General features: G+C 38.3%; 2 protein-coding genes across 8 annotated transcripts in view; one reads left to right on the forward strand and one right to left on the reverse strand.

The window, feature by feature from the left end:
• COLEC10 (collectin subfamily member 10) overlaps positions 1–27928 on the forward strand; it is a 445704-nt gene that overhangs the window by 272761 nt on the left and 145015 nt on the right. Inside the window, exon 1 of one of the 7 annotated variants that reach the window (XM_061171640.1) lies at positions 11414–11499. The exons of the other annotated variants lie outside the window; for them this stretch is intronic. The gene's annotated coding sequence lies outside the window, so the exon portion shown is untranslated. Of the gene's footprint in view, positions 1–11413; positions 11500–27928 lie in introns of those variants that run through there. 7 annotated transcript variants of the gene reach the window in all.
• On the reverse strand, positions 278–27927 carry TNFRSF11B (TNF receptor superfamily member 11b). Its single transcript, XM_061171633.1, has 5 exons — positions 27639–27927; positions 9299–9668; positions 5270–5461; positions 3352–3576; positions 278–1436 (listed from the first exon to the last, which is right to left on the reverse strand). The coding sequence occupies exons 1-5, from the start codon at positions 27666–27668 to the stop codon at positions 1048–1050; spliced, it is 1206 nt and encodes a 401-aa protein (XP_061027616.1). The 5' UTR covers positions 27669–27927; the 3' UTR covers positions 278–1047.

Here is a 27928-nt window from a genome sequence, read left to right on the forward strand (position 1 = left end):
TTGACTTCAGAAGTTCTCCAACTTTAGTGTAGTAAAAATTACTTTGGAACTTGTTAAAAATGCAGGTTTCTGCCCTCCTTTCCAGAGTTTCTCAATAAATTGGTCCAGGAATCTTCATTTTTAACAATTCCCAGATGGTCCTGATGATAAAAGAAAGGGAAAATTGTGAAAGCTCAGACCCATTCATGTCCCGTTCACATAAAAGCAAGAGGAAAAGCGATGAAAAATAATTTGAAAACTTTAATGATGTTGTTTATATAGTAAAAACATAAAATCTTTTAAATAAGGTACATTCAGTTTCTCAGAGCATCTAATATTCAGATAATTTATATTTCATACACTTTCCAACATTAAACAATTGACTAAATAATGCATTTTCTATAAAATGATAATTCAGTTTACACAGGTAAAAGTATATTACAAAAATACTCTACACAGGAAGAATGGCAGTACCTATTAGGAAATGTTACAAATGTTCTGTTAAAAAATATATTTTATCTCTTTCATTTGTCATAATAATAAACAGAATATATATTTTTTTCTTTCTAAAATTAAGTCTTACACAGTTTCCCTTCAGGATGGTAATATGTACAGACCTTATATCTGAATGAATATAAATAGCAAATACTATAATAGTGTTACAGATATATTAGTAACTTTTACAGAAAAAAATGGCTTTCTAATAAAAGCCTCTAGTACAGCTGAATTCTCAAAGCTATTTAAGTTAGACATTCCCCTGTTTAGTAAGGCACAATGGAGTCTAGTTTATTTCCAGTTGAATTACTGCAAGCAGTAACAAGGAAAAATATAGTCAGTAGATATTGGACCAAAGCTGTTAGTTGGATAAATTATTTGGGGTTTATTAAACTTTGGGGAGAGATGTGAGTTCTTTCTCCACACCATAGTTTCTTTTCAGGCCCTGTGGCCAAATCTAGTCCTTGGTGATGAGAAAGAAATCATTGTACCCTCCTCAAGCGCCTGAGAAACAGTTTACTCATTTATTGGATCTGGTCCATAGTGAGGAAACAGCTCAGTGACCATTTCCGGTTATAAGCAGCTTATCTTTAATGATTGGACCTGGTTCCCTATCATTTCTAAAAATAGCTTCTGATATAATCTGTACATGGTGAAGCTGTGAAGGAACCTGATGGTCTTCTTCAGACTCTGAGTGACAGTTTTGGGGAAGTGGTATGTCTTCAAGTGCTTTAGGGCATGCATCAGGCCCTTGCGGGTGTCTTGGTCATCATTTTTTATTCTCCAGAGGCTGAGAAGCTTCAGGATTTGATCACTTGATTTGCACGTCTTCATTGTTTTCTCAATGTCTTCTGTCGTCACTTTCTTCCCCGGCAAGCTTTCCATCAGCCTTCGAAGCTGCTCGAAGGTGAGGTTCATGTGCCCAATGTGCCTCTGCACGCTCTTTTCACAGAGTTCGATATCTGCATAAAGCAAAAGCCCAGAGACATTCACGTAATCCACCTAAAGCCACCGTAAAACTACCCTGAGGCAAAAGGAGGTTCCCCAGAATTTCATAACTTTAAGGATAACCTCCTCCTTTCCTTTTGGGGAGGGCTTAAGTAATGCTAGTTATTTCTGAGAATTGAGTTAAATATTATTTTGTGTTACACTAGGATAATATGCTTTCCTATATTCTAGGCATCCAACACAGCTTTGTGAAAAGCCCAAATTTGGAAAATAACAGTGGGAAACTACAGACACACCGTTTTCTAAGAAAATTTGGAGAAATTAAAAGTGTAACCTTTTAGGAAAAACACAAAGCTATTTTATAATACAAACTTTCATTAACTGATACCCAATATATGTGCTATTTGAAGAATTAGGTCCTTCAAACGGTCCTTAATAAATAGCACCAGGAGATCATCAGCACAAAGGAGGAGCCGTGAAAACCCAATAATACGAGGCCAAAGAACAGTAGGATACACATGACCTGGAGAATATTTCAGTAATGAGCTAGGACATAAACATAAGAGGGAGTAAATAACGTTTCTATTGATGACATGAGTCATTTATTATCTGTGGGCCCGAAGGCAAGTCTGTTCATCTTTCTGGGCTGAAATGTCCTCATTTATAAAATAGGAAATTCGGTCCCTTCCAATTATAACAGTCTCTGATTCTCTCCTTCCCTCTCTTTTTGCTTCAGGGCTGATTATACTTTCAAAGAATACATTTTGTTTGCCAAAAACAGAAGACAAGTTTACTCTTTGCACAAGTGAAACCATTCAACTCTTAAAGCTGTTAGTCGCCTAAGATCTGTTGCCTCAGTTTCAGATGTTTGAGGCTTTAAGGTTGCGTAGGACTCCTCAGTCATTTAACTACATGTGAAGAGCAGAATGGATTTCTCCTTGACACTGTCTGCATTATGAAAACACTCCCTCAGTTTTTCTGCCATGTCCTCCCAGTGCTAGTTAAAGTCAGAACTTTTTCTACTGTGTATCCTAAAGCTTATGGTCCACACTGGATGCAACTTAATTCCTTTTCCCCTCCGATTCTCTCCCATCGTAATACGCACGCACACACACACACACACACACACACACACACACACAGAGTTTTTAAAGGAGATTCTTTATAAAACTCTAAAACATGAGAGTACTTGGTTTTAACTAGCCCTTTTCTCCAAGAAGCTCAAACACTTTGCAGACCTTATCTCATCAATCCTCACAACATATGCTATTAAAATGGTAATCTTAAAATAGGCTGTGTTCAGATGCAGAGAACAAACGTATGGACACCAAGGGGGGAAAGTGGCGGGTGGTGGTGGTGGGATGAATTGGGAGATGGGGATTGACATGTATACACTAATATGTATAAAATAGATAAATAAGTAAATAAATTTTTAAAAATAAAAATAAAATAAAATAAAATAGGCTGTGTTGTGAGGATTAATGAGAGGATACCTGTAAGACACTTAGAGGCTCTCTGGAGAGAATTACTACATAAATACAACATAGTTTCTTGGTAGAAATGCAAAGTAAGATCTAAAGTGGTTAAAGAACTTCTAGATAGACCAGAAGGGATGCTCCTAAAACTGCTAAGGGGATCCAGAGTCAGATTTCCTGAGGTCTAGTCCCGCATCTGAAATGTATTATCTCTCCCTTTAGAGAGACACTTGAAAAAGAAATTGGGGAGTAGAGGAGGTGAGAATAAAACCTCACATGACTGCTCTAGGAATAGTGTATCCACTATCACTTGATGAATACGTTTTCAGTCCAACAATAATTCCCAAAGGGAAGCATCATCCACACAACTAAACAGGTACATAGTCTTGTTTCTGTTGTATGATAAACAGGTGTCCTGATTTCTGATCGAGTTGTTTATTTCAGGTTGCCATACCTTGGATGATCTTCTTGACCATATCTTGGTCTTTGTTTTGATGCTTCCATAACTTCAGCAGCTGGAAAGTCTGTTCTCGTGAGCTGTGTCGTCGTTTTATCCTCTCTATGCTCTCTGCGTTCACTTTGGTGCCAGGCAAATTGTCTACCAGGACACTGAGCCAGTTCGGGGTAAGCTTTGTGGGAACAGCAAACCTAAAGAATGCCTCCTCACACAGGGTCATGTCTAAAGGAAGGTGGGAAAACCAAGAAGATTTACTCAATAATTGGATTCTTGGACGTCTAAGGGACAAAAATAATAATAATAATAATAGTAATAATAAAAACCAACACAGTTGAGTTTTCCAGGATATTGCATGCTAAAATGAGAAGTTTGAATAAAATCAATCTTCTGTTGCCTGGTCTTAGTGGCAGATCACCAATCCAACTGGGTTTATGTCCTTTCTAATGTTCTTTTAGAGCATTTTGTGGGGGGAGAGTTTAACAAACGTCTAATAAGAATGTATTATTGCTATAAATAAATTAGAGCAAAAATTCTATATATATAGCATATGAGTATATATATGTTAATATATACATTAACATATTTTAATGTAACTATGAAATATTTTGTTAAAGGTTTAGCTGGTGTCTACAGGTTACTTCAAGATCAATGTCAAATCACTGTCTTTAAAGGAGCTTGAAAAGTAATCTGAAATAGTGTATTATTTTCTGCACACACACAGACACATAGTTTACCTTTGGGAACAAGGATGGATACGGATGTATAAGCGTACATTAAGTGGGAAAATAATCAAACACAAAAACATGTCATTTAGAAAAGAAGTGCAATGGCCTGAGTGTCTGGGTAGGGTTGGTATATCCCAGGGATTAATAGTTTATTTTTGGATTCATTAGGTATGGGTTTGAATCCTGACTCTGCCATTCAAGTTCATACATTAACTTGAACAAACTTTACAGTATTTTTACAAAGATTAAAACCCATATAGCAGAAGTGTCTGGCATATAGTAAGTGCTCAAAGAATGATAGAAATAAAATTATAAATGAATTAAAGAGAATGTTAGAGGTCACCCTTCTTACTATCCCTTCCCTCGTTCCATTATTTAATAAGAAAGCAGAAAAGCTGAATGACTTATCTAAGATTTTTGCAACACAGTGAAAGAATGTTGGAACTGGGTTTGAATCTTCAATCTCCCAACCCACATTCCTATGTTTTATATACTTCTATGTCGCACAAAAAGATGTTTGGGGAGAGTGAAACTGATTAAATGCTAAAAGGTCGATCCTCCTTGGTGTGATGAGTCCTTGGTAGAAGGTCTGAGGTTAGTGTGGTGGTAGGAGTGGCAAGGTAAGGACAGCAACCTGATTAGTGCCATCACCAACATGAGGTACATTCAGGTAACTTGAGCTTGGAGCTACTGACCTTTCCTGAATAAAGAGTTTAAGACAAGTACAGGAACTTAGAACTTCCATGCAACAGATGCAGTAATACCATAGGTAACAAAGCCAGTATTGCATTTCTAATTTATCATCTATGTATGTCACTATGCTTCTTTGTTGCCAATTTATACTTTGGCTAATAATACAGATATTCTTAAAAGTGATAAAAATGCATAGCTTAAAAAATTCTGCAATTTGGACTCTGATCATCGAGCCTTAAACAAAATCTTTACACCACCCCGTTCTCCGAGGGTAACATTTGATTCAAGTGTGAAAGTCAGGGTTTGGCGCATGATTGTGAGAAGATGGGAACTTTTTGAAAGATTTTGAGTTGTGGCTTTAGCGATGATGCACAGGGAATAGCCTTAGTTGGTTAAAATTCAAGAAAGGGAAAATATAAGTTTGACTAAGAAGGGCCAGAGGGTCTTGTATTCAACTCAGAGGTGGTACAAAGACTGATATTTTGAAACATAATTACCTATTCCACATTTGTGAGTCGGTTCACTGTTTCCAGAACATATATTGTCATGCGTTGCATTTCCTTTCCGGGTTAGAAGGAGCCCAAATGCACTGCAATTTGTGTGCTTTCTACAGGGTGCTTTAGATGACGTCTCATTGGAGAAGAACCCATCTGGACATCTTTTGCAAACTGTATTTCGCTCTGGGGTTCCTACAGAGAATACCAAGCCATTTAGCACATTCTTCTCAAATACTTTCGCAGCAGATACCATCTTAACAGAGTTTGGATAAGATTTTTCACTTGGTTTTTACTGCTACTATTATATTGCACAGAACTTGAGGCATTTTCATTTTTCACTTCATTAGACAGAACAAAACTTCTAGAGTTAGCCCCTTAGGCAGTCTCCCCTACTTGTAATACAAACACAAATGTGTTTTGTTGTTACCTACAAGCACAAAATTGGAGAGGAAAGAAAAGAAGGGTATGATGTTCAATTAGTCCTGCCTGTGCTAAACTGTCAGTAAGATCTTTTCGTCAACCATATTCTCCACACAAGTATTCCTGGGAAATCATGAAGATAACTGCTGTGTAACTGCTGTAATATCATTCTTTGAAATCAGTACCCATGGAATGCCGCATCGTTAAATTCCAATCAGTTCCTACTGAAGTTCCTTCTTTCCTGAATCCTAATTGTGAAGCAACTCATAAGTATGCTAACCTTGAAAAGTAAAAATTTACAACATTATAATAAACTTTTGAAGGTGGCAATAAAGTTGACCGTAGACGCAAAAGCGTAAGCCTGCAGTTACATAGTAAATGGAAGATGATATACCATTTGCTTAAACTGTTGAGTCTGAAAAGAGCACAGTCGTTAAAATTCAGGGAAGGGTGACTGTAAGGGCATCTTATTTCATGGTGGAAAGATACTTGATAAATTTGGGGAAATCATTGGCAGGAAAACTTGAACCAGTCAACAACTAAAGATGCTATTAAAAATAAATATCTTCAAACCCTTGACTCTATGCCTGTGTAGATCATACATTGCAGTGTACTTGCATATGAAAATACCTCCATCTAGTGTAAGCTAGTTGAACAGATTTAGACTTTAATATTCAAATGTAGCTTTTACAGGCCAATTCTGGCTGACGCAAGATACTAAATACTAAAGGGACAAATGAAAGCTACAGAAAGTTAATAAATTTCATTTATTAAAATTTTCAACCTCCCATCTCATTGTATCCTTTACCAAAACCAGAAAAAAAGAGCACAATGGATCAGTTTTAGTTTCAACTCTGGCTTCTTTCTTTTCTAAAGGGATTGATGATGCATTGACCAATAAAAATGACAGACGGTTGGCAGAAAAAAAAGAGAAGGGGGAACCATGCATGAAACCTTCACATGTTAAATGCCATTTCCAGGGTTGCAGTGACATCCTCTTAGGAACCACCTTAAAAAGAGGTCTATTTTTTTAAGTACTTTCTTGCTACACTCCTCTCCTTAAATGGGATCCAACTTGATACCAAATTCTACAATATCTTAAGCAGAGGTATTTGGACAGAGATTCCATGGTATTCTTTCATTGCTAATATTCAGGGGATAAATGGTCTTGGACATCCAGATCCAAGTCTCCCTTTGCCAACTTCACAAAGAAGAATCTTGTCATTCTTCACATACATGTTGATGGCTTGGGTGTTCTCATGTGTCGCAATGAGAAAGTCATAGGTACAAGACATTCTTTCAGGTAATTTAGCCTTTAAAGTTCTTTACCAGGAGGAATCCAGGAATTATAGAAGGAAAGTTTCCTAATGTATTTGGAGGCTTTATGTAATGACCTTTCTGAAAACGACTCCCCTCTTCTATGATTGATACAACTTCTTATAAAAAGATATATCCATCTAAGTAAATGATTTTGCCTTATTAATATCAACAGAAACATACAAAGTACAATGTGGCAGGCAAAATGTGAAATAGAATGGCAAGAGGAGTTTTGCGTTTCAGTGGAGAATTCACCATGCTAGCCATAAGCAATTACATAAGAATTACAGGACTAACAGGATGAAGTACAGTTGATCCTTGAACAATGGTGGGTTAGGGGCACCAACAGTCTGCACAGTCGAAAATCCCATTATAACTTTATAGTCAGCCCTCTGTAGTCGGGGTTCTGCATTCACAGATTCAAGCAACTGGGATCGTGTCGTACTGTAGTATTTACTATTGAAAAAAAATGTGCATACAAGTGGACCTGCGTAGTTCAAACCCATGTTTTCAAGGGTCAGCTGTAAAATATGGAGAGGAGAAGACAATCTGGCTTCAAAACAACAACAACAACAAAGAATGATTATTAAATACTTTTTAGAATAACACTACAGAATCTTGCCTTGTCTTTGGACTGGAAACCTCGTATTTTCCATGAGGAACTCCTTTGTAGGTTTCTAGGGAGGGAGCAGTGAGTAAATGAATAAATGTGTACCTTTGTACTAAGTCTTCTGGCTGCCTGCTTGCTTCGTTCTACAAACAAATTTTCATGCTTATGTGAGAAAAATCCTTACTACTTCCATTATTTTTCAAAACTTTCTAGTTTCCAAGCTGCATAGCCCCTGCTTAATTAATTTTCCTACATATATAAATTACTGAATTGAATTAAATGGATCTGTTTCTGTTGGATGGGCTTCCCCCTCTACATCTTGGCTTAGCTTTTGAGTCCCAAAGTATCATCCAATAAAAGCTAAGAAGTGTCACCAATTTCTTCCTCAGATACTCATACTAGAGGCATTTTAAGGAACTGTCATGCAATTTGCACCTTCTGTGATTAATTTTATAAAATTCACAACTTAGGAAACTTAGTAGTTCAATTTTTGAATATGTTTCCTTTGTAGGCCTTTAAACCTAAAATGTTTATAATAATTTAGACTCTATATTACAACTTCTGAAAGTCAAAATAGTTACAAATAATTAGCATCCTCAAAACCAATGACTGTCAACCAGGGGTGATTTTGCCATCCAGGGGACATTTGGCAATGTCTGGGACATTTTTGGTTGTCACAACTGGGGGAAGAGTGCTATTAGCATCTAGTGGCTAAAGACCAGGGATACTGCTAAACACTCTACAATGTACCAGACAGCTGCCCACAAAAAGAATTATCCAGCCCCCAAACGTTAGTAGAGCTGAGGTTGAGAAACACTGCTTCAGACTGTGTAATTGGAATCTGTACCTATTACTGCTTCCTCCAGAAAGAGTAAGTGAATACTCTTAATTTTCCCAGGCCAGGAGAGCATGCAGACTATACCGAAGCTTCGTGAATGTAGCAAAAAACAAAAAAAAGTGGGTTGCAGCTTTAAAAAATTCAGTGCACACTGGCCTTAACCTATGCTCTGCAAAATGCAAAAAGAGAAAGTACTTTGTTTGTAGACAAGTACTTACTCTTGGCTTGACAGTCTGCTTTGTCTAAGATAAAGAATAAGCTCATTGAAGAGATGCTGCTACCATCTTTATCCTCCCAGACACTCAACTGCCATGCCAAAGGAAGAACTAGCTTCATTTTTAATAATGAACTGCATTTCCCCTAGCCATTCTCATTTCTTACATAATTAATTATAACTACTCATTGTTAGCATGCCAGAGCCTCATTAATATCAGCATAATTACTCTCTTGGTATCAATTAACATTTTTGATGTTTGTCAGAAAGCACTGCAGTTTGAAGCTCTCCATGCTGAAGTGAAACACAGAGGTATAGCTCAGCTATATACAGTGCAACTCAGAGTGTGTCCCTTTAAGAAAGAGCAATCAATCATGCATCTCATTAGAGAGTGATTTGCTGCATTTGAGATTTGTAACTAAATTGCCCCTTAGTGGCAAAGTGTTCCTCTGAGGAATGGTTCTTTGGCAGCCATCCAGACACATAGTACATACCTAGCAGGTTCCATTACCTTTGCAATTTGCTGTCCTGCAATGTCACCAGGACAAACGTGTTCCCTTAACCTTTCCCTACTACCTGACTTTGTATGATGCTAATGAATTTGGCCACATGTTGGAAGCGGATGCATACCAGTGTGTAGCACTCCAAATCCGGAGGGACAGCTCTTATGTTTCAAGCAGAACTCCAGCTCCAGGTAGCGCCCCTCCTCGCATTCGCACACGCGGTTATGGGTGCGATTGCACTCCTGCTTGACATACTGCAGTTCCTTGCACACTGGGCTGCAGTACAGACACTCGTCACTGGTGTGCCAGCTGTCTGTGTAGTAGTGGTCAGGACAAGGGGCACACAGGGTCTTCTGCCTTGCTGTGCAGTGCTGTTTTAGGGAGGTGCCAGGAGGACATTTATCACACATCAGCTGACGAGAGGTTTCGGGGTCATAATGAAGGTACTTTGGAGGAGAGGTTTCCTGGGTGGTCCATTTAATGGAGATGTCCAGGAACTAGAAGAAGAAAGGGAAATCGTGGCATGTTAGCATGGAAATGGGGTGGTCCTTCTGTGCAAAAGCATCATTAACCTCAAAGAGTCCTTTAGTACCTGAAGCCTCATGCCCTTCCTGCCTACTGAGCTACAACCACAGAAAGTGAGTTCAGAAGCCATAATTCTTGCCTCTAAGTAGCTTAATCTCAAAGACCACGATGGCAATAGCAGCAAAACATATTAAGTAAATCTAGCTCATAGGTGGCTGGAGTGGAAAGCTCATCAGAACAGAAATGATTACACTTAGATGCACCGCTAAATAACCCATGTGCCCTGAGTGACACTTTACCTCCCTGGGCTTCAGGCTTATCGCTAGATTAGTGAGTTGGGTGAACTAGTGGTTCTCAGAACAGCTATACCAGAATCACCTAGACACCTTGATAACATGTAGATTCCTGAGATTTATATCCCTAAACATTCTGGTTCCACAGATGTGAAGTTGGGGCTGGGGATTTAAAGATCTACTGCTGTGATTCCCATGTGTGGAGCCCATACTCAATAAATATAATTTATTCACTTGATGATAGTTATGTCCCAGGCTCTGTTCTGGGCAATTGGGATACAGTAGTGAATAAAATAGTCAATAAACTCTGTCTTATGGAGTTAACCATCCAACTGGGGGAGTAAGAAAATAAATAACAAATTACACATAAATTATACATTAGAAAATAAGTGTTGTAAAAAATGATCAAGTAAAAAAAATTGGAAATATGGAGGGGAAGGTGGAGAGATTACAAACTTTAAATGGGGTGGTCACAGCATATTTAGGATGAGATGATATTTTTCTTTTAGTTTTCCCGTTCTAAGATGTAATGATTCCAAACATATGGTAAAGTAAACAGTTGGTGATTACAGTCATTCCGACCATTCATTCACTCATGCAACAGATATGTACTGCATGCCTACCAGAAATATACCAGAAATATGCTGGTGAGTAAGATATGATCTTGGGACTTCCCTGGAGGCGCAGTGGTTAAGAATCCGCCTGCCAACGCAGGGGACATGGGTCCGATCCCTGGTCCGGGAAGATCCCACATGCCATGGAGCAATTAAGCCCGTGCGCCACAACTACTGAGCCCACGCGCCCCAACTACTGAAGCCCGCGGGCCTAGAGCCCATGCTCCACAACAAGAGAAGCCACTGCGATGAGAAGCCCGCACACTGCAACGAAGATCCAATGCAGCCAAAAAAAAAAAAGAAAAAATATATGATCTTTGTCTCTGTGCAGCTGGTAATCTACTGGAAAATTCCGAGAATTTTAAGGCATATTTCCTCCATAACATCATATGGTGCAGTCTTGAATCTCATAGGTGAATGATGTCTAGAAAATTAAATGACCACCTCTCTTAAGGTTAATTGGGAAAAACTTCAGGGAGCAGGCAGGGTTTCAGAAGTTTCCATCCATAAAGGCCGAAGAGCTGTGTGCATAGGAGAAAGAAGATTTTGCAGGCAAGAGTGCTGCTTGGGAAGGCAGCTCCAAATGGGTATTCTATCTTGTAGTCTAGATCTCAGAAGGTCTTCAAGGGAACACTGAAGTAGTTCTTCACACTAATTAGAAGAAAAAGTGTTGTTTGTGCGTAGGGGTGGTTTGTTTGGGTTTTATTGTTTGTTTTTGGTACAGGCATCAACACTGACTGTTTTCAGGCTTTGGAAAGGTGGCAGGCCAAACACAATAATTTTTTCCAAACTCTCTTCTTTGCAGAACTCAGGAAATCTCACAGAAACCCATTGACCTGGAAAAAGTGTGCCAAGCTAGGGAAACAGCACTCCCTTTTGAAAGAGGAATAACAAAGGTAAAGAAAAGCCTTTTTCATAAGCATTTGGGCATTTTAATAAGTAATTCTATTCACTTCTTATTGGGACATGACAAGGGTGAGGGATGTCTGGACCTAATATGAGCTGATAAACCAGATTGAAAGAATAAAATATCTCACCTAGGGCCATGGACTTTTTAACTGAGAGCAATTTTCAGAGTGCTGTGATGTAAGGGACTCCTAACCAACAAAAAGTAGAATACTGTGCAAAACCAGGGCTGCTTCGGTGGTATTTTCAGGACGCTCTCATGACCCAAGGGTTTTGGGGAAAAGTATGTTCTTGAATTTCCCTGGGGTTTTCTATTGGCTCAGATAAACTGGGTCAACATTAGGAGAGAGAAGTGGACCAGTAACGAGTGCAAGCTCTGGTTTGGTCTGGATTTTTCAGAAATAGATGGAACCTGTTCATTCAACACATATCTATCGAGCATCTACTGTGTACCAGGCACTGTGGAAGATCTTAGCATATGGTGGCACACAAAACAAAGATGCTCTTCAAACTGCTCACAGTCTAGTGAGGAGGCAGAGACCATAGAAGTAAAGGAATAAATAACTACAAATAACGATCACTGTTTTGAAGGAAATGAAGCAAGATGAACTGACTTTGTTGCTTCTTGGTCATTCGAATCATATTATGCTATATTTTTCAAGGCCCCTGTGTGGGTTTGGCTCAAATATTTCTAAAATATTCAACACTAGGGAATGAAGTTTTCCTGATGCAACTCGCAAAGACACAGGAAAGCAATGAAAAATGCTTTTTTTCTCTTGATGTTCACTTTCAATTTCCTGAAAAGCCACTTTTGAGGGTTCTGTTCCCTCAAGAAGCTCAGCTCAGAGGTGCATAGGGACGCCTTTGTCTTGCTTGCTGCTGCTGAGTGAGCCCCATCCTGGTAGGGCTGGCACTCCTGAGACTTACCCCCGCCCGATTTCCCATCACCCCCCCTTTCTCACACCAACATGGCTCATTTACTCATCGGCTGACCCTTTTCTCTCTCACCAAGAAGTGATGAGGGTGAGATGGGAAAACCGCACAGATGGTGCTGGTGTTGCTCGCTACAAGCAGCCACACAAATGCAAGACCTGACCAAGAATACTGATGCCATTTGTATTTTTCTAGGCAGTTGGACATGACACTGTTGGTTTCCTGAAACCATGCTTAGGAAATTAGTTGCCATCTCTTCAAAATACAGGGAAGCTTAGGTGAAACGAATCCACAGAGAAAAAAACAAATAAATCAGGTTGACTTAAGGATTAGAGAGCAATTATAATGGTGAAGGTCATTTCTCCTCGGCTACCGCATGGAATGATCGTATATATTTTTTAAAAATCGGAAAGCCGTAAGGAACTGCAGACTTGTTTTCAGCAAGTTCCATTGGGCCTCTGTGTTTTATTTGAAAATTTTCCACTTTGGTAAAAAGACAGAACTCTGTGTGGCCAAAATTGGATACTGAATCTCCCTATCTGGTTAGCCCCAATTCCTGCACCGAATTTCTGGAACCAGTTACTGGACAGAGGATGGGCAAAATTAATAAAGCTCTTCATTTCAGGCCTCTCTCTCACTTACTTCTGCCTTTCCTAGAAAAGCAATGAAGAAGAAGCCAAAGGAGGACAGAGCCTCTTAACACTGGCTCTATCTCCTTTGCCAGCTGATAATATTTGAAGTCTAAGAAGAGTTCAAAAATAAATTTTTCTGTGAAGTGCATAACATAACCACTGATGAATATCTGCAAAAGCTAGGACACGTACATAGGTGTCTCTGCAGAAGCATAAAGTGCTGTCTGTAAAAGAGACCAGTCTGTTTTGGGTTATGCTTGATTTTTAAAGAAAAATTAAATGGAATTTTCTCTCCATTTTTTCTTTCTTCCTCTCCCCATTCCCTATCCGTCCATCCTCTGGTGTAGACCCCTAATCCTTGAAGGGAATCCAAAAGTCCTCTAATCTAGTGCCTCCCACCAGTCCAGGAATCCTTCCTGAAGCCCCCCATGTCTCTTTTCTTGAAAGGACAGTTCAGGCTCCATCTATAGTAGCTTTGTCCCTCTCCTCACCTTCCATTTTTCTTTTATGTTGGACTGTGTTAAAGAATGTTCTCTTTCAAACCCAACCATCTTTCCTCATCTATCAAATATTAGCAGGTGATGGTCGTGGGTGAAGGTGATGGGTGGGCTGAATTAGTGGTTCTCTGAAGCATTTTCTGGCTCTACCATTTTTCTTTCTATCACTGTAATATTGACAGAGTTTAAGTAGCCAATGAACTTGGAAACAAATGTTTTGCTCTAACCCCCCTCCTACTTCTTGTTCCACTCTTTTATTTGTAAAACCCCTTTTGACAATATTTTGCTTTACTGTGCTTTGATTTACTGTGCTTCACAGCACAATATATGCGTTTTTTACAACTGAACGTTTGTGGCAACCCTGTGTTGAATGTCCATTGGTGCCATTTTTCCAACAGCATTTGCTCACTTTGTGTCTCTGTGTCACATTTTGGTAACGCTTGCAATGTTTCAGACTTTTTCATTATCATTCTATTTGCTGTGGTGATCTGTGATCAGTGATCTTTTTCTTTTTCCCCTGGCCATGCCACGTGGCATGTGAGATCGTAGTTCCCCAACCAGGGATGGAACTCGTGCCCCTGCAGTGCAAGCACAGAGTCTTAACCACTGGACCGCCAGGGACTTCCCTGTGATCAGTGATCTTTAATGTTATTATTGCAAAAAGATTACGACCTACTGAAGGCTCAGATGACAGCATTTTTTGACAATAAAGTACTTTTTAATTAGGGTATATACATTGTTTTGTAGACATAATGCCATTGCACACTTAATAGGCTACAGTATAGTGTAAACATAACTTTTATATGCACTGGGAAACCAGAAGATTCATGTTATATGCTTTATTGTGATATTCCTTTGATTGTGGTGGTCTGGAATCGAACCCACAATATCTCCAAGGTATGCCTATCCTGCAGAACTCTCTTATCAACCTCCAGTTCTCAGATTCACCCATGCCTTCCATTCCCTCTGTAAAACCAAGGGCTGCCCCAGCACGCTGAATTCTTAGCCATGCCTTCTCCTTTAGCATTCCAACTCCCATTTGCTCTCTTAAAAAAAAGTCAGTTGTGTGTTTGCTGCTGACTCTGTTGATGCTCATTGTATGTATGTGTCTATATATGCTGTAGTTGTAACTATAGTTAGGAGACTCAAATATTATGTAAACCAGTAAACATGGGCGTGAAAAAATTATTTTTCTATGAAAAGTAAATTGAATGCTTGGGGGATGACTTGATAAAGATGAGGCATGGAAAAACAAAACAACAACAACAAAACCCTACCATAGAACTTGAGGTAGCTGAGACAACTGCAAAAACAAAATGGGGAAAACATCCATTAGGATTATATAATCAATTTATTTTAAAAATGTCTTTAAGTTCCAAAACTGAAATGGATGGGCAATACATTTTAGATAAGGGTTTTGTAAGAAAGACAGCATGGGACTCCAGGTAGCCAACACAGATTCTAAGAAAGGCCTTGACTATATCTCAAAATACAGGTGAATGAATGTTTATTTAAATGTTTTAAGTCAAAATAAAATATTTAAGATATAGGTATATAATTTTTATTATTAAATGCTTTAACTTATTTTTCAATTAATCACATAACTCTTAGTCCCAAACATAAAATTTCTAACAAAAATTCCCCATATTTAGGAGTTATATGGTAGTGGAAAGAAAAATGGGCAACAAACACACATTAAATCTCTGTGCCAGGCAGTGAACTAAAAAATAATCTTTATAACACATTGGTTGGTACCTACTTTAGGATGTTTTACCATTATCATCATTAAGTCTCCACAAGCTACAAAATGAGTCTTAGAATGACCAACCATCCCAGGTCACAGTAATTAGTAGAGGCAGAATTAAAACCCAGAGCACGTGCCATAGAATACTATTGTTTGGCCGAATCCTTTAACATTTACTAAATGCTCTAACTTATGCTGTAGCCTTCATGCATAGTCCAAAAGTAAGCCCTAAAATGCTAACTTTTCATTCAGATTCGAGAGCATAGTATTAGAAGATCACGAAAGTGAGAAGATCAACCAAAGCCTTCCCGAAGTCTAGATGAAGTGATGATTTTTCTTTCTTTGTGCTAAGACTAGCTCTTGTCCAAAGTTACTGAGATGGAAATTTCTTAGATGACAAGTGATTTCACTACAGCAGGCTACCAGTATATGCTTCTCCTTAAAGGATACAAGAATACACTTCCTCCAGCAAATTTATTTTTGCATGATGCAATGCAGCCAGTCGCATACCACTGGGCTTGCTCTCTCTGGTATGCAGAACCATGAGTGACCCAGTGGGTTTCCGTTTATGGAAAATTCATTAAAAGGAGCCCACACAAAGCTTGAAATAACTACTTGGTTTGGGAGTTCCTTTTGTGATCCCTCGTCATGATCTTTGCCGCAGAAAACTATTTGAGGACTATCCAGAGTTAGCTAAACTTCTGGTCAGTTTGGAAACCATAGTATTTTACAGTTCATCTTAGCCAAGAAAGGAAACATTCAGGATATATATCATGGTGAGTTTCCTAAAGATCTCTTGTAGTATAAACTATAAAGCTTATTTTTTTTAAAAAAACCTCTTTTCCTATGAAGGTTAGTTTACTTGACTTCCTATAGTCTTATAGTGTAGTAACTTCTTTCCTATTTCCTCCATTCCTTAAATAATTTATTTATTCATTCATTCAGTGAACACTTATTGAAACAATTACTATGCTCTGGAAATATTGTTAAGCAATGGGGTTGAATAAGTTAATGTTCCTGTTTGCTAGAACATTCATCCAAAAGCCTAGGCTGATGTAAAATACTCATAAATCACTGCAAAACAGTTGGAGGTAAAACAGAGGAAAAAGAGGATCAAGAAAAGGCTCAGTAGAGAAACAGGTCAGAAATGAGGAGAAGCTGACATTAGACAGTGGTAAGGAGGAGAGGAAGGGATAGGTATGATATATTAGCTGATTGCATGGGGAGGGAGGTACTAGAAAGAGCAAATAGAGAACATGCCCATGAATTCTGACTACTAGATATGTGGTGTTGCCGTTAATTACCAACAGCAGGAGGAGGAAACAGTTATGGAGGAAGACAAGGAATTTAGTTTTGGATCTTCCAACTATGAGACTCAAGTGATGATGTCGAGTAGACACTTAACTACATGTATTGGGTATTCAGGATAGAAACGCAGCTAAAGACACAGATTTCAGGGTTATGAACACATAAATGGCTCTAGAAACAGAGAATAGGATGGCATTACCCAAGGATATTGTACATAAGCAAAAAAGATTAAAATGTTAACCTTTGGAACCTACAAACATTTGCAAGATGGGATGAAAAAGAGGAGGGAAAAAAAAGTAGGGATATCACAGAAAGTTTCAAGAAGAATGCTAAATGGATAATGTATAATAATATCTAAAAAGCATACAGCTTTTAGATCCATTAGATTGATGTGAATTAACAGGAGCACTTTTAGCTGGAAACCTGCATACCAGGGTTCCAAGCTTAGTTCGACCACCAGCTTAATAACCCTTGGCCGTTATCTTACCTCTAAAATGAGAATAATCCTTATTTTATCTATCCCTATACAATTGTCTTAAAATTAGTAAAGGGACACAAATAAACTTGGTAAAGAATAAGATTCCAGACAAGAATGAGTCATTATTACATATGCTAATTACATAAGAGGTGGGAAATGGGGGACATTTTGAATCAGACTCATTTTAGGAGACGTTTTGAAGTTTCTTGTTCAGTAGGGAGTAACACACCTAAAATATGCCATAAGTCGATTATCTATCCTATTCTTAATCATCTCCAGAAAAAGCATCTCTGACTTGTTTTTAAAATCAGTTTCAGTATCTTCCCAACTTGTATCACTTGCTTGGTCTAAGTAAAATATTTCAAGGCAGTTCCACAGATTTGCTTAGAGGGCTCAGATAGAAAAGGATTTGTTTCCATACACCTTAAATGCTTAGCATGGTGTCTTATACATAGCAAGTATTCAATATATCTATTTTAATTTTATTCAATTCAGTAGATATTGAGTACCTACTATGTGTAATTAGGATTACTGGTGATTCTACAGACACAGATAAATAGCCTCCATGTAAAGGATAAATTTTCAAGGACAAGCACAAAATCTGCAGTTTTCTCCTCTGTAAAATGAGAGTGATGACAGAATTTGCTTAAAGGAAGATTTTTTTTTAAGCATCTTTCATTTTGCTTGACATTTTGCATGTACTGTTCCATTTGTATTTAGCTTCTATTTTAAAGGTAAATGTGTAAAAAAGCAGGTAGCTCATTTGAGAGGTTTATCTCCTGCTGCCAATTCCCCACCTGAGGGTCTGCCACTGCTTAATAATTTCCACAATAGCCAGGATTAGGTCTCTAGGTAAGGATGTAGAGCAAATGCATTAAATCTGTTCATCTACTAGGAACTGATTTGCTGCCAACAGCTTTTGCTAGGTAAACAGGAGAAAGGAAACACAAGCAATTATGAATTATTAGATGAATCACTGGGCCAAATTTTACACTCTTTCGCTTCCCTTGGGGCTGAAGAACTGTCTCCAGGTAAAACTTAACTTTAAATGCGTTTTTTTTGGTTCCCTTCAAGAAGTTTCCTTTAGTTGTTCGGAGGCTTTTTAAATTAATTAGCAGTACCTTGTTTATGTTTGGAATCAACCAGAATTGTCAGAACAGATTTGCTTATGAGGCTTGTGCTGCTTCAGAGGAGTTTTACAGATAATTAACATTTGATAGATTAACAAATAAATGAGAGACTCCCTAAGACAAAAGAACTTGTAATGCAGGTAAACACTTCAAACTTCCCGAGGGAGATGTGTAGAAATCGCCCACATTTTGGATCTCAGATCTTAATATTTCTTCTCTTGGACTTCTATTCATCACCAGATTTGAGATATAGCATCAATTCTGAAAATTTCAACTCAACAGCAGGGCTGGTTGCAATTTTCCTTATAATTATGTCCATTCAGGCCCACTTGACAAGCACAAGGGTGACATCACTAGTTCAGTTTTCCGGCTACAGTCCCTGGCATTTTGAGCTCAGAATGGGCAATACATTTCAGTATGTTGATATTTTTGAACATCAATTTTTAAATTCCATTTTATATCTACCTTTCCTCAAAGATAATACATTGCTCACATCATCCTATGAGTCAATCTGGTTGCTAATGATCTAGATTGAAGGCCAATCAATATATGGTCAAGGGCACCTGGTGAGAGAAAGTTAGAAAAGAACAGCCATGGTGGTTATGAAATGGAATAGAAACTAGAAATGGAAATGGAATAAAACAGGATGTGATTTAAACATGTAGACATTTATCTTGTGCCTACAACATGCAAAACATCATACTGGAAGCCCTGGGTGATATGCTGAATAATAATAACATAGTATATTATAACATCGTTACATAGTAGGCTCTATACTGAGCCCTTTCTTCACATGCTATTGTCATCCATCCCCTCCAACCACCTCTGAGGTGATAGTATTAACCCCATTTTATAGATGAAGAAACAGTCTCAGAGAAGTTGAGTGACTTGTCAAAAGTCACAGAGCTAGTACACATCTGAGCTGGGATTCAAATCCAGTCTTGTCTGAACCTAAGCCTTTAACAATTGACTATTCCCCCTGGGAACCTGCAGTATTACGAAGGAGATGGGCATATAAATGATCACCTATGACACAATGTAAAATTCAGTAAGATCTATATTTTGTCTATCCGTCCATACATCCATCCATGCCATCCCATCCCATCCCCTATCTATCTGTCTTCTATCTATCTATCTATGTATGTATCTATCTATCTATCATTTATCCCTGCGAATAAATTCTTCTCTCTCTTCTGTCCTGGAATGCAGCAGTTCACACAGCCTCTCTGGAAGATGGTCTTGTGAGACTGAGCAATCAGTTGCACTTTATACTAAGCAGCGGCTTCTCAGTGATGCACCCCCTTGAAGTTGCCTTCCTTCCTTTTTTGCTTGCTCTTCTTTCGCCCGCTCTTGCTTCCCTAGGATTGCACTTTTCTAATAAGGAGCTAAAATATAAAGTGTTCGCCTCATGCTCTATACCCTAATGGGTCTGGACTTAGAATTCAAGTCCAGTAAGGAGGCCAGGACATTTAATTTCAACAGAAAAAACAAAGACAGAAACATGGTGACCCCCTCCAGCTGAAGGAGGAGCTGAAAAAAGGATGAAAAAATACATTGCAATCACTTTGACCAAGGATATGACTCTGAGCCGCATCCCAGGACATTCTTAACCCCAGCAGAGAAGAGACCTCTGGTTGAAGGAACCCAGAAGCTTTGCTCTGCTTTATGGGTATTTTTCACTGGACTCAGCTGCTAGATGTAAGCTCCTACAGGACAGAAAAAACTTCTCAGCCAGGTCACCTTAGGGAAAATTACTTAACTTCTCTGAACCTGTTTCCTTGCCTGTAAAATAGATACCAATCTCCGCATTAGAGGATTTTTGTGAAAATGAAGGCTGTTAGCATTGCCCTCTGTCCAGGACCTAGAATGATATAGAAATTAATATCTGGAACATGGTTGGTTTGCTGTGAAAGAGGGAAAGAGAAAAAAATGTTGGGGGTCATTACGGGCAATTAAGTGCTCTAATGTGGAAGTGACTTCTATCATTTACACTCACAAGTCATTGCCAGAACTATTCACACCCCTACCCTCTTCCTCCCCAGAGAAAACTAAGAAGTACAATCTTACCATGTTTCTGGAAGGGAGGAGAATGGAAAATGTTTACAAACGGCACTAACGACTACATCATTGTTCAATAACCATCACTCGCACTTTCTAGTTGACCTTTATTTTAGCACAATCTAGTTGATTTTTTTCCTTTTTACTGGGTGTTAGAAGAGACAGGAAACAGTGTGGGAGCAGAGGGGTGTGTCTAACAGCCCATGTAGAGTTCCAATGCAGTATTTAATGGTCATGCCAACCCACCCATTATCATGCTTATTTCACCTGAACGTTTGACACTTATTCCAAAGAGCAGTATGCAGTTGTCAAGTACTTCCTTGTGAATACAAATTGAAAACTCTGCTCAAAAGGAGTCTAAGGAGATTGCTGGTGACCATAATTATACCGCTTTAGTAAATCCTGAGGGAATGTCTTGGACCTGGCTTCTAACTATATGGGATATGAAAATACACACATTAATGGCTTCTATGCTAGCTGAAGACAAAAAGGACTTGTTTCAGAATGAAAAAATAGTTTTTGGTTTAAAAGAATAATCTGTGATCCTAAAGCCCAGAAGTCTTGCTACTTAAAAGCAGGCGACATTTCAAAAGCTGCTTCCTCTTGTGATCTCATTGACTTAAACAGAATTTCTTATAAATGAAACCAATTGGGCAGAAGAAACTTTGACAATTGCAACAAAATAGATTTTTTTAAAAAATTTCTTTGGTATACTTTTTTCATAGATAACTAAGTCCATTTGATTTTTGTATGTCTGGAATATTAGCTAGTATATACTAAAAATTTTTGATTCATTTTTTAATGACAAAGGCTTAAAACTAAAGCAGACCTTCCACACATCACCTGGTCCAACACCCCTATTTTAGAGATGAACAAAGTAAGACTCAGAGAAGTGAAGTCACTAACTGGACCTCAGAGTCTAAGGCAAAACTGAGAAATAAGATCCCTTGCTTCTTGTCTGCTGTTGTGGAGCTCTTACTGTCATTACACCCCACAAATGAATTCCTAAATTACTTTTGTTGGTGTTGGTGTTGGTGGTGATGCCAACTGATGGTGGAGGGGGGCTTTCTAAAGAATAAGGTCTTGATATCCATATTTTCTAAGAATAAAATAGTTTTTTTGAACACGAAAGTACCATTACATGGCAAGGGAGATTTGGGGATCAAAGACCAGAGAAGAAAACTGAATTTACTAAAGGCGGTCACAAAGCTTAGATGAATTACTATCTTGTTTTAAATCTAAATTCATCTTGACACAGATTTTCCTACTTTAAAGTTGATTATTTAAGAGGCTCTTATAGAAAATGCTTCCAAGGTGCAGACTAAATTGTAGTGAAAATCCTAAGGCAGTAGTTTTTAGTTTTAAAGAAGATGCTTCAAGGAAATTAAACAATGTTTTCACAGTATTAAAACTATAATACAAAAGAGATGGATTTTTTAAAAATCCCAATAAGAAAGTAATAAATCAGGGCTTTTTGGAGCACACTACTTTTTTGGAAGTATGACCTTCAGAAATGACCTTTCATTTCCTCCTGCATCCTCTATCCATTTATGGTCTGGCTGATTCAGGTGCTTCTGAGAAATTAGGGTGAAAAAAAAAACCTACCCAAGCACCTGGAAAGTTATGTCACCTTGTAGTTGACAGAAACCATTTTAGTGTGTCTGTAGACTGTTCTGGCCTTTGGAACATTCATTTAGCAAGGCCAGGTAAATGTGAGAGGGAGTGGGTACCACACAGCTTCTTACCTAATGTGTTGTAACACTATTCTTATCCCTACAACTGTCTAAAAGAATTCTTTTTTTAGACTTTCTATGCTAGTTACCCCAAAATAAATATTCTGTGGTAGTGAGTTCCAAAAACTAATTACATGTCACATAAAAATACCGTGTGTATTTCAAGTTGGCTATACCTCACTCTTTCTTCTTGCATAGATAGTTTACAGATGTTGCTAGGATTTCTGATTGACTAGTTCCTGCTCTTGTGGGTTGCTAAGTTTTATTTTGATTTTTGTTTTCTTTTCTAAACATGGCTGCTATTACTGTTCATATTTGCATTTTGTTTACCTGACTATCAATATCAGAAATGTACTCTGGAGCTGCTTCCTCCTTTCCTCTCTTGCCCTGTGAAATATCCTTCCCTATGGCATAAAAACAAACAAACAGAAAAAACAAACAAACAAACAAAAAACCCATTCTATGCTCATGACCCAGATTTTCTTATCTCAAGTCCAGGCTTCCCCTGTGCTCTGAACTTTTTTGAACCCAAATGCCTATTTGACATCTCCATTGGGATATTTTACAAATGTATCAAATTTATCAAACCAAGAATGAACACTTGATGGGAAGATCAAAAAGGGGATTCAGCTGAGGTTAGGTTGCACCTGCAAGGGTGTACATATAAATCTGGTTCATTTTTGTTGCTCTCTTAAGAATGGACCTCCACGACGGTATTGGTATGTATCTTCATAGTAGAAATGGACAAAAGAATATTTAAAATACTGGTCAGGTGGGTAGGGTGTTATATATATATTTTGAAATAGATCAAAGCTAACATTAAAATGTTAGATCTCTGACAGTAAGCTACATTCTGTTGGGATATCCATGGAAATTGCTGGTAGGTTATACAAACACCCCAGCAAATCTCACCATAGCTCCTTTGACTCAGCAAACACACATTTAGTGTCAGGCACTGTGCAGACCTGGGGGCTGTAAATATGAATCAGATGAAAATTTATGTTTGCAAAGAGCTCATATTTTGTTTACCACAGGTGTAGTACTATCCCCTAGAAGTTCTGGAAATTTGTGGGTGATTTCTATTGTCACAGTTTCTGTGTGCTGCTAAATGTCCCCAATGATCAAGAATAATCCCATGTCCCACATACTTTCAAATGTCCTATTGACTGATATAAGTGATCTAAATTAAAAAAAAAAAACAAACCTATTTATCATTATATGAGCCTGGATTCGAACTCCATTTTATATATTTATACACACACACACACACACACACACATATACACGCACATATATACACATATGTAAATATATATAAATATATATACACAAACACGTATACATATGTATATACATATAAAGTGGTTTTTGCATGATTTTTATACATATTGAATTTTCTAGGAATTTAACAACATAAAATTTGATAGAGGGTTGTACTTTGTTTTGTTTAAAACTTTAGCGAGATTTGTTCTCCATTCAAAAAATCACAGCACCAAAGCCAGGACTGATCATGGTTTTGAACACCAGTGTGACACATGTGCTCCTATCTTTGTTCTTCCTAGTCTGTTCATGGCAATTCTACGTAAAGATGCTAATATAACATTACTTCACTAAGTCTTCTAGTGAAGCTTATCTTATTATAAATTACTTTCTTTTTATTTCTCCTTTATAGTATAGTTATGCCAGTATATTGATTTTTAAAAATTCTGTATGTAGGTAAAATATATGTGCTCTAAGTTTCATTTCAGGAGAGCAAGGGAGTTGTTACAAAGGGTTTTTTAAATAAGTGTATGGAAGAAGTCTGATCTGATGGAGAACTACTGCTCTACAGGGTAAGACACTCAAATACACAGATAATGTTGGCATCTCTGCTCCATAGTAACAACATCAGGGGTAGCCAAGCATCATTAGGTAAGGCGTTGAATAATGCAAACATAATTTTTTATGAAATTACGCTTTCTCTGAAATATACTTTCCAGTCCTCTTTTTTGGGGCTGCAAAGGAGAAACTCAGGCTAAAGGAAATACTGCTGGTCAACGAGACGCAAAAGGAAATAATGCTTTTCACAGAAAGCTTTCACAAAGAGGGAACATGCAGGCGGGGGGGGCTGAGAGTTGCTTAGAGCAAAACCCAGCTGGCAAGTTAGTGGATAGGAGAGCAAGAATATTTGAGTGTGTGCTTAGCGCCCCTTTGATAGACACTGCCATAGCTCTCCTTCTAGAACTAAGTGAATAAAACATCTGGCACAGAAAGCCTTCTTCCCTGACCAGTGGAATTTGACAACTGTGGTTTTAACCTAAGAAGTAAAATTAAAGACCAAATTGAAATTAGGAATTGTGCTGACGGTTCATGGGTGATAGAGGCCGGAAAGGTTGCTAGGGACAGAGGTTCAGGACTGTTGTGGACTGAGTATATGTTAGATTCTCCCCAAAACTTCAGAGTTATCATTCTCTTAAACAAACAAACAAAAAGGCTAGACAGATATACTCAACCACGGGGGGAGGGGAAGGAAACAAAAACAACAACAACAAAAGGAGGACCGACACATCAGGCAGTTGTCCGGAGAAAAAACATTTACTACCCCCCAGTGCTTCACCCCGCCCCCCAACCCCAAGCCCTGGTGTCTCACATTAATTCAGAGCTTAGCTTTGAGAAGACCAATGGATGGTTCTAGAGCTCCATGATGGGACGTTTCAGCCACCAGTTAAAATCTAGGCCTAGACCAGGATGTTCCCAGTCTAGGGAGTCTCCTTGAGCAACCATGAAAGAAATGACTTGGTGATGTGACCACCTCATCTTGCAGAGTAGGTCTCTAATTAGCTACATCAGTGAGCATTCCAGAAAGCCCATGACTATGGCATTAGTCCTAATGACCACACCCCCTCAGCGCTTGCTTACAGGCATATCCTCTGCTCTCACAAAAAGAATCTAGAATTGTAACTGTGCCTCACAATTTTACCTTCTTCCACTTCTTACATTCAGGATGCCTTGATTTTATCTCCAACAGTGAAACATTCTATTGCTCCTTCAAGGTAATAGTTGGTGGCCATCTCTCCCTCCTATGAGCTTTGTCAGCACTTTGTTTACATAATTCACTTGGGTCTAGAGCGTCCTACAGTTATCTGTGAGCATAAGGCTAGAAGCTAGTGTTAATATGGAACAGGAACTTTATGTGGTTATCTTGCATGTGTGCATATTATTATCTCTACTTTATAGAAAACTAAAACTCAAGAGAGATGTAAATTGCCACACAATCTTTTATCAAGTAAGCAGTGGTACTGGTATTTGAATTTTGATCCAAAGTAACCAAACTCATAACCACTGCACAACAACTTTCTTTATGAGGTCCTGGAAGGCAGGATCTTTTATGTTCCCCAGTCACCTAGTACTTCTCCTTTTGTTATTCTTATTATACATCCAGTATCTGCTTTCCCCATTAGGCTATGTGGTCCATGCGGACAGAAATTGTGTCCATGTTTTCCATTCTGTCCCTAGTGCCTAGTGGCATGCCTGGTACAAAGGACTAAATAGCTGTAATGCTTCCAGTTCTTAGAACTACATCTTGGTGTTTACAGAAGGGCATTTGGACTCTTCATGTGTAAGTACAAAGTATCTTTTTTCAATTATTTATAAAATAAAGTCAATCTCAGAAACTACAGAAAGGGAAAGGGAAATCATTCCTATTTAAAGTATTTACTGTGTTCAAGACACAATAAAAGGTTTCTCTTCTGATAATGCTGTATCATCTACAATTAGTAGATGCTGTATTATCTAAATATATATCTTCATCCATATACAGACCAAATATCAAAAAATTTGTCTACTTATTATTTTGAAACACTTATTATTAAGTATATATATTATTTAATGGAAATTCTAAAATTTAAAAGTTACTGATAATATGTTTATTATGAATTAAATCTTTGACAGCATATAAAAGGCTAGGAAGAATAAAAGGGTACCCATTTTAATAGCAGAATTATTTATACTAGCCAAAAACTAGAATGATTAAGTCAATTGTGGTGTAGCCACACAGTGGAATACTACACAGCAGTGAAAATGGATGAGCTTTTGTACATCCAACACTGGAGACGATCTCACAGTAGAACCTTAAGTGAAAGCAAACAGATGCAAAAAAGTACATAAAGTTCATTTATATAAAGTTCAAATATAAGCAAAACTCATCTCTGGCATTAGAAGTCAGAATATTGATTCCTCTGGCCACGGCCGTAGTGGTGACAGGGAGAAAGCCCAGGAAGCTTCTAGGGTGCTGGTAATGTGGTGTTGCTTGATCTGGGTGCTGGCTCACAAGCGTTCACTTTGAGAAGCTCAGACACTTATGATTTGTGCAATTCTCTATGTGTCCTGTTTTAATAAAGCTTCACTTTTTAAAAAGCTCTCCATACTATCCGTATTAGTGAAGTTATTTTATATAATATACATATATACATACACACATACACATATAGGTATTATATGTAGTGGTACATAAGATTAGCATACTTAAGTGTGGACTCCTGTTAATCTACCTTTTCTTTAGTGACTTTGCTATTTATTTACTTATTTATGTTTGTGTATCCCAGGAACTAATTGGAAGACTTCCTAGCCTTCCATTCACTCTTTGTGGGTTGGACATTGATATTCATGCAGTTACTGCAACAACTTCCAAAACACATATGTGGCTTAAATATGGATTTTCCTATTCTTTCATGAATGTCTGATTCATGTCTCAATGCATTCCACACTCTAGTGACATAAAGGAAATAAGCCATTGGTCATAGAATAATCTACATACAAATCTCATTAATTTGATTGGTCAAAATCCAAATTAAAAACAAAAAAAGAAGGTGAAAGTTACAGAGATTCCTTCTTTTCCAAATTGTATGTGTAAAATAACTTTTGGTTCTATTTAGTGCTGAACTTCAATTATTTAAACATATTTTAGAACCTAATTAACATTATCTCACCAATATTTTCCACATTACATTGAAATTGAGAACTGAAATATCCCATTTTGATAATAAAAAGTTAGTAAAATGTTAAACTGCACAGTAAAGAATGTGTGTGCATGTGCGATCTTTTCTCTGGTGCCACTTATTCAAAATTTCCCATAGCATTTGCTTAAGTGGGGAATGAGCCTAATGATATATCATATTCACTGCATCCAAACTTTATTCTAATTACAATAGTTTTAAGAAGACTGACATCTCCCAGCTTATCTTGATTCTAAGAGACCACTTTATTGCTAATGATAATAATAATAATGATGATGATAATGACGCTCAGGTTAGCTAAGCAAAGATGGTATGAACCATCTGAGATGAAGAAAGACAATGAATAGAATGGATAAAAATCATTCCAATAAAAACGGTCCAGAGCTCGTCTCTTCTCCATGAACCCAGCAGGAACTTTCCTGTGTAAAGGGACACCCTCGGAGAAGCACAATCAGTTTGAAAGAGGTCTCCTGTTCCAACCTGACCCCAAATCTCTCCCGGGAGAGGAAGCAAGTCGAGCTTTTTCCCCATCAGTCCTCGGGGAGGTCGGGAGACCGGGAGGCGAGAAGCCTCCCCCGGCGCCCGGGGCACCGGTGCCCGCGTCCCGGGACCAGGGACTTACCACGAGCGCGCAGCACAGCAACTTGTTCATTGTGGTCCCCGGGAAACCTCAGGCGCTCGGAGGCGGCGGCTGCGGGGTGAGCGCTCCGGTGCGTCTCTGCAGCCCGTGCACTCATCACGTTATATATAGTGTCCCGGCAACAGGAAGTATCGGCTTGGCTTTGATCATTCATTCCCTATCTGGACCAAACTTTGCACCTTTCTTTTTTAGGAACCTTGGGCGGGAGCGGGGGAGTGGGGCTGGGGTCCGGGGTTAACGCTTTCAGAGCCAGGAAGGAAAGAAACGGCGCG

Source organism: Eubalaena glacialis, chromosome 17, assembly GCF_028564815.1.
Source record: "Eubalaena glacialis isolate mEubGla1 chromosome 17, mEubGla1.1.hap2.+ XY, whole genome shotgun sequence".
Taxonomy (NCBI): domain Eukaryota; kingdom Metazoa; phylum Chordata; class Mammalia; order Artiodactyla; family Balaenidae; genus Eubalaena; species Eubalaena glacialis.

Excerpts from the sequence above, each read along its gene's own strand:
- TNFRSF11B (XM_061171633.1), bottom strand. The coding sequence starts at position 27,668 with ATGAACAAGTTGCTGTGCTGCGCGCTCGTG. Across the intron at positions 9,669-27,638 it reads TGCTGTGCTGCGCGCTCGTG|TTCCTGGACATCTCCATTAA; the intron begins GTAAGTCCCTGG and ends TTCTTCTTCTAG. Across the intron at positions 1,437-3,351 it reads GGTCAAGAAGATCATCCAAG|ATATCGAACTCTGTGAAAAG; the intron begins GTATGGCAACCT and ends TGCTTTATGCAG.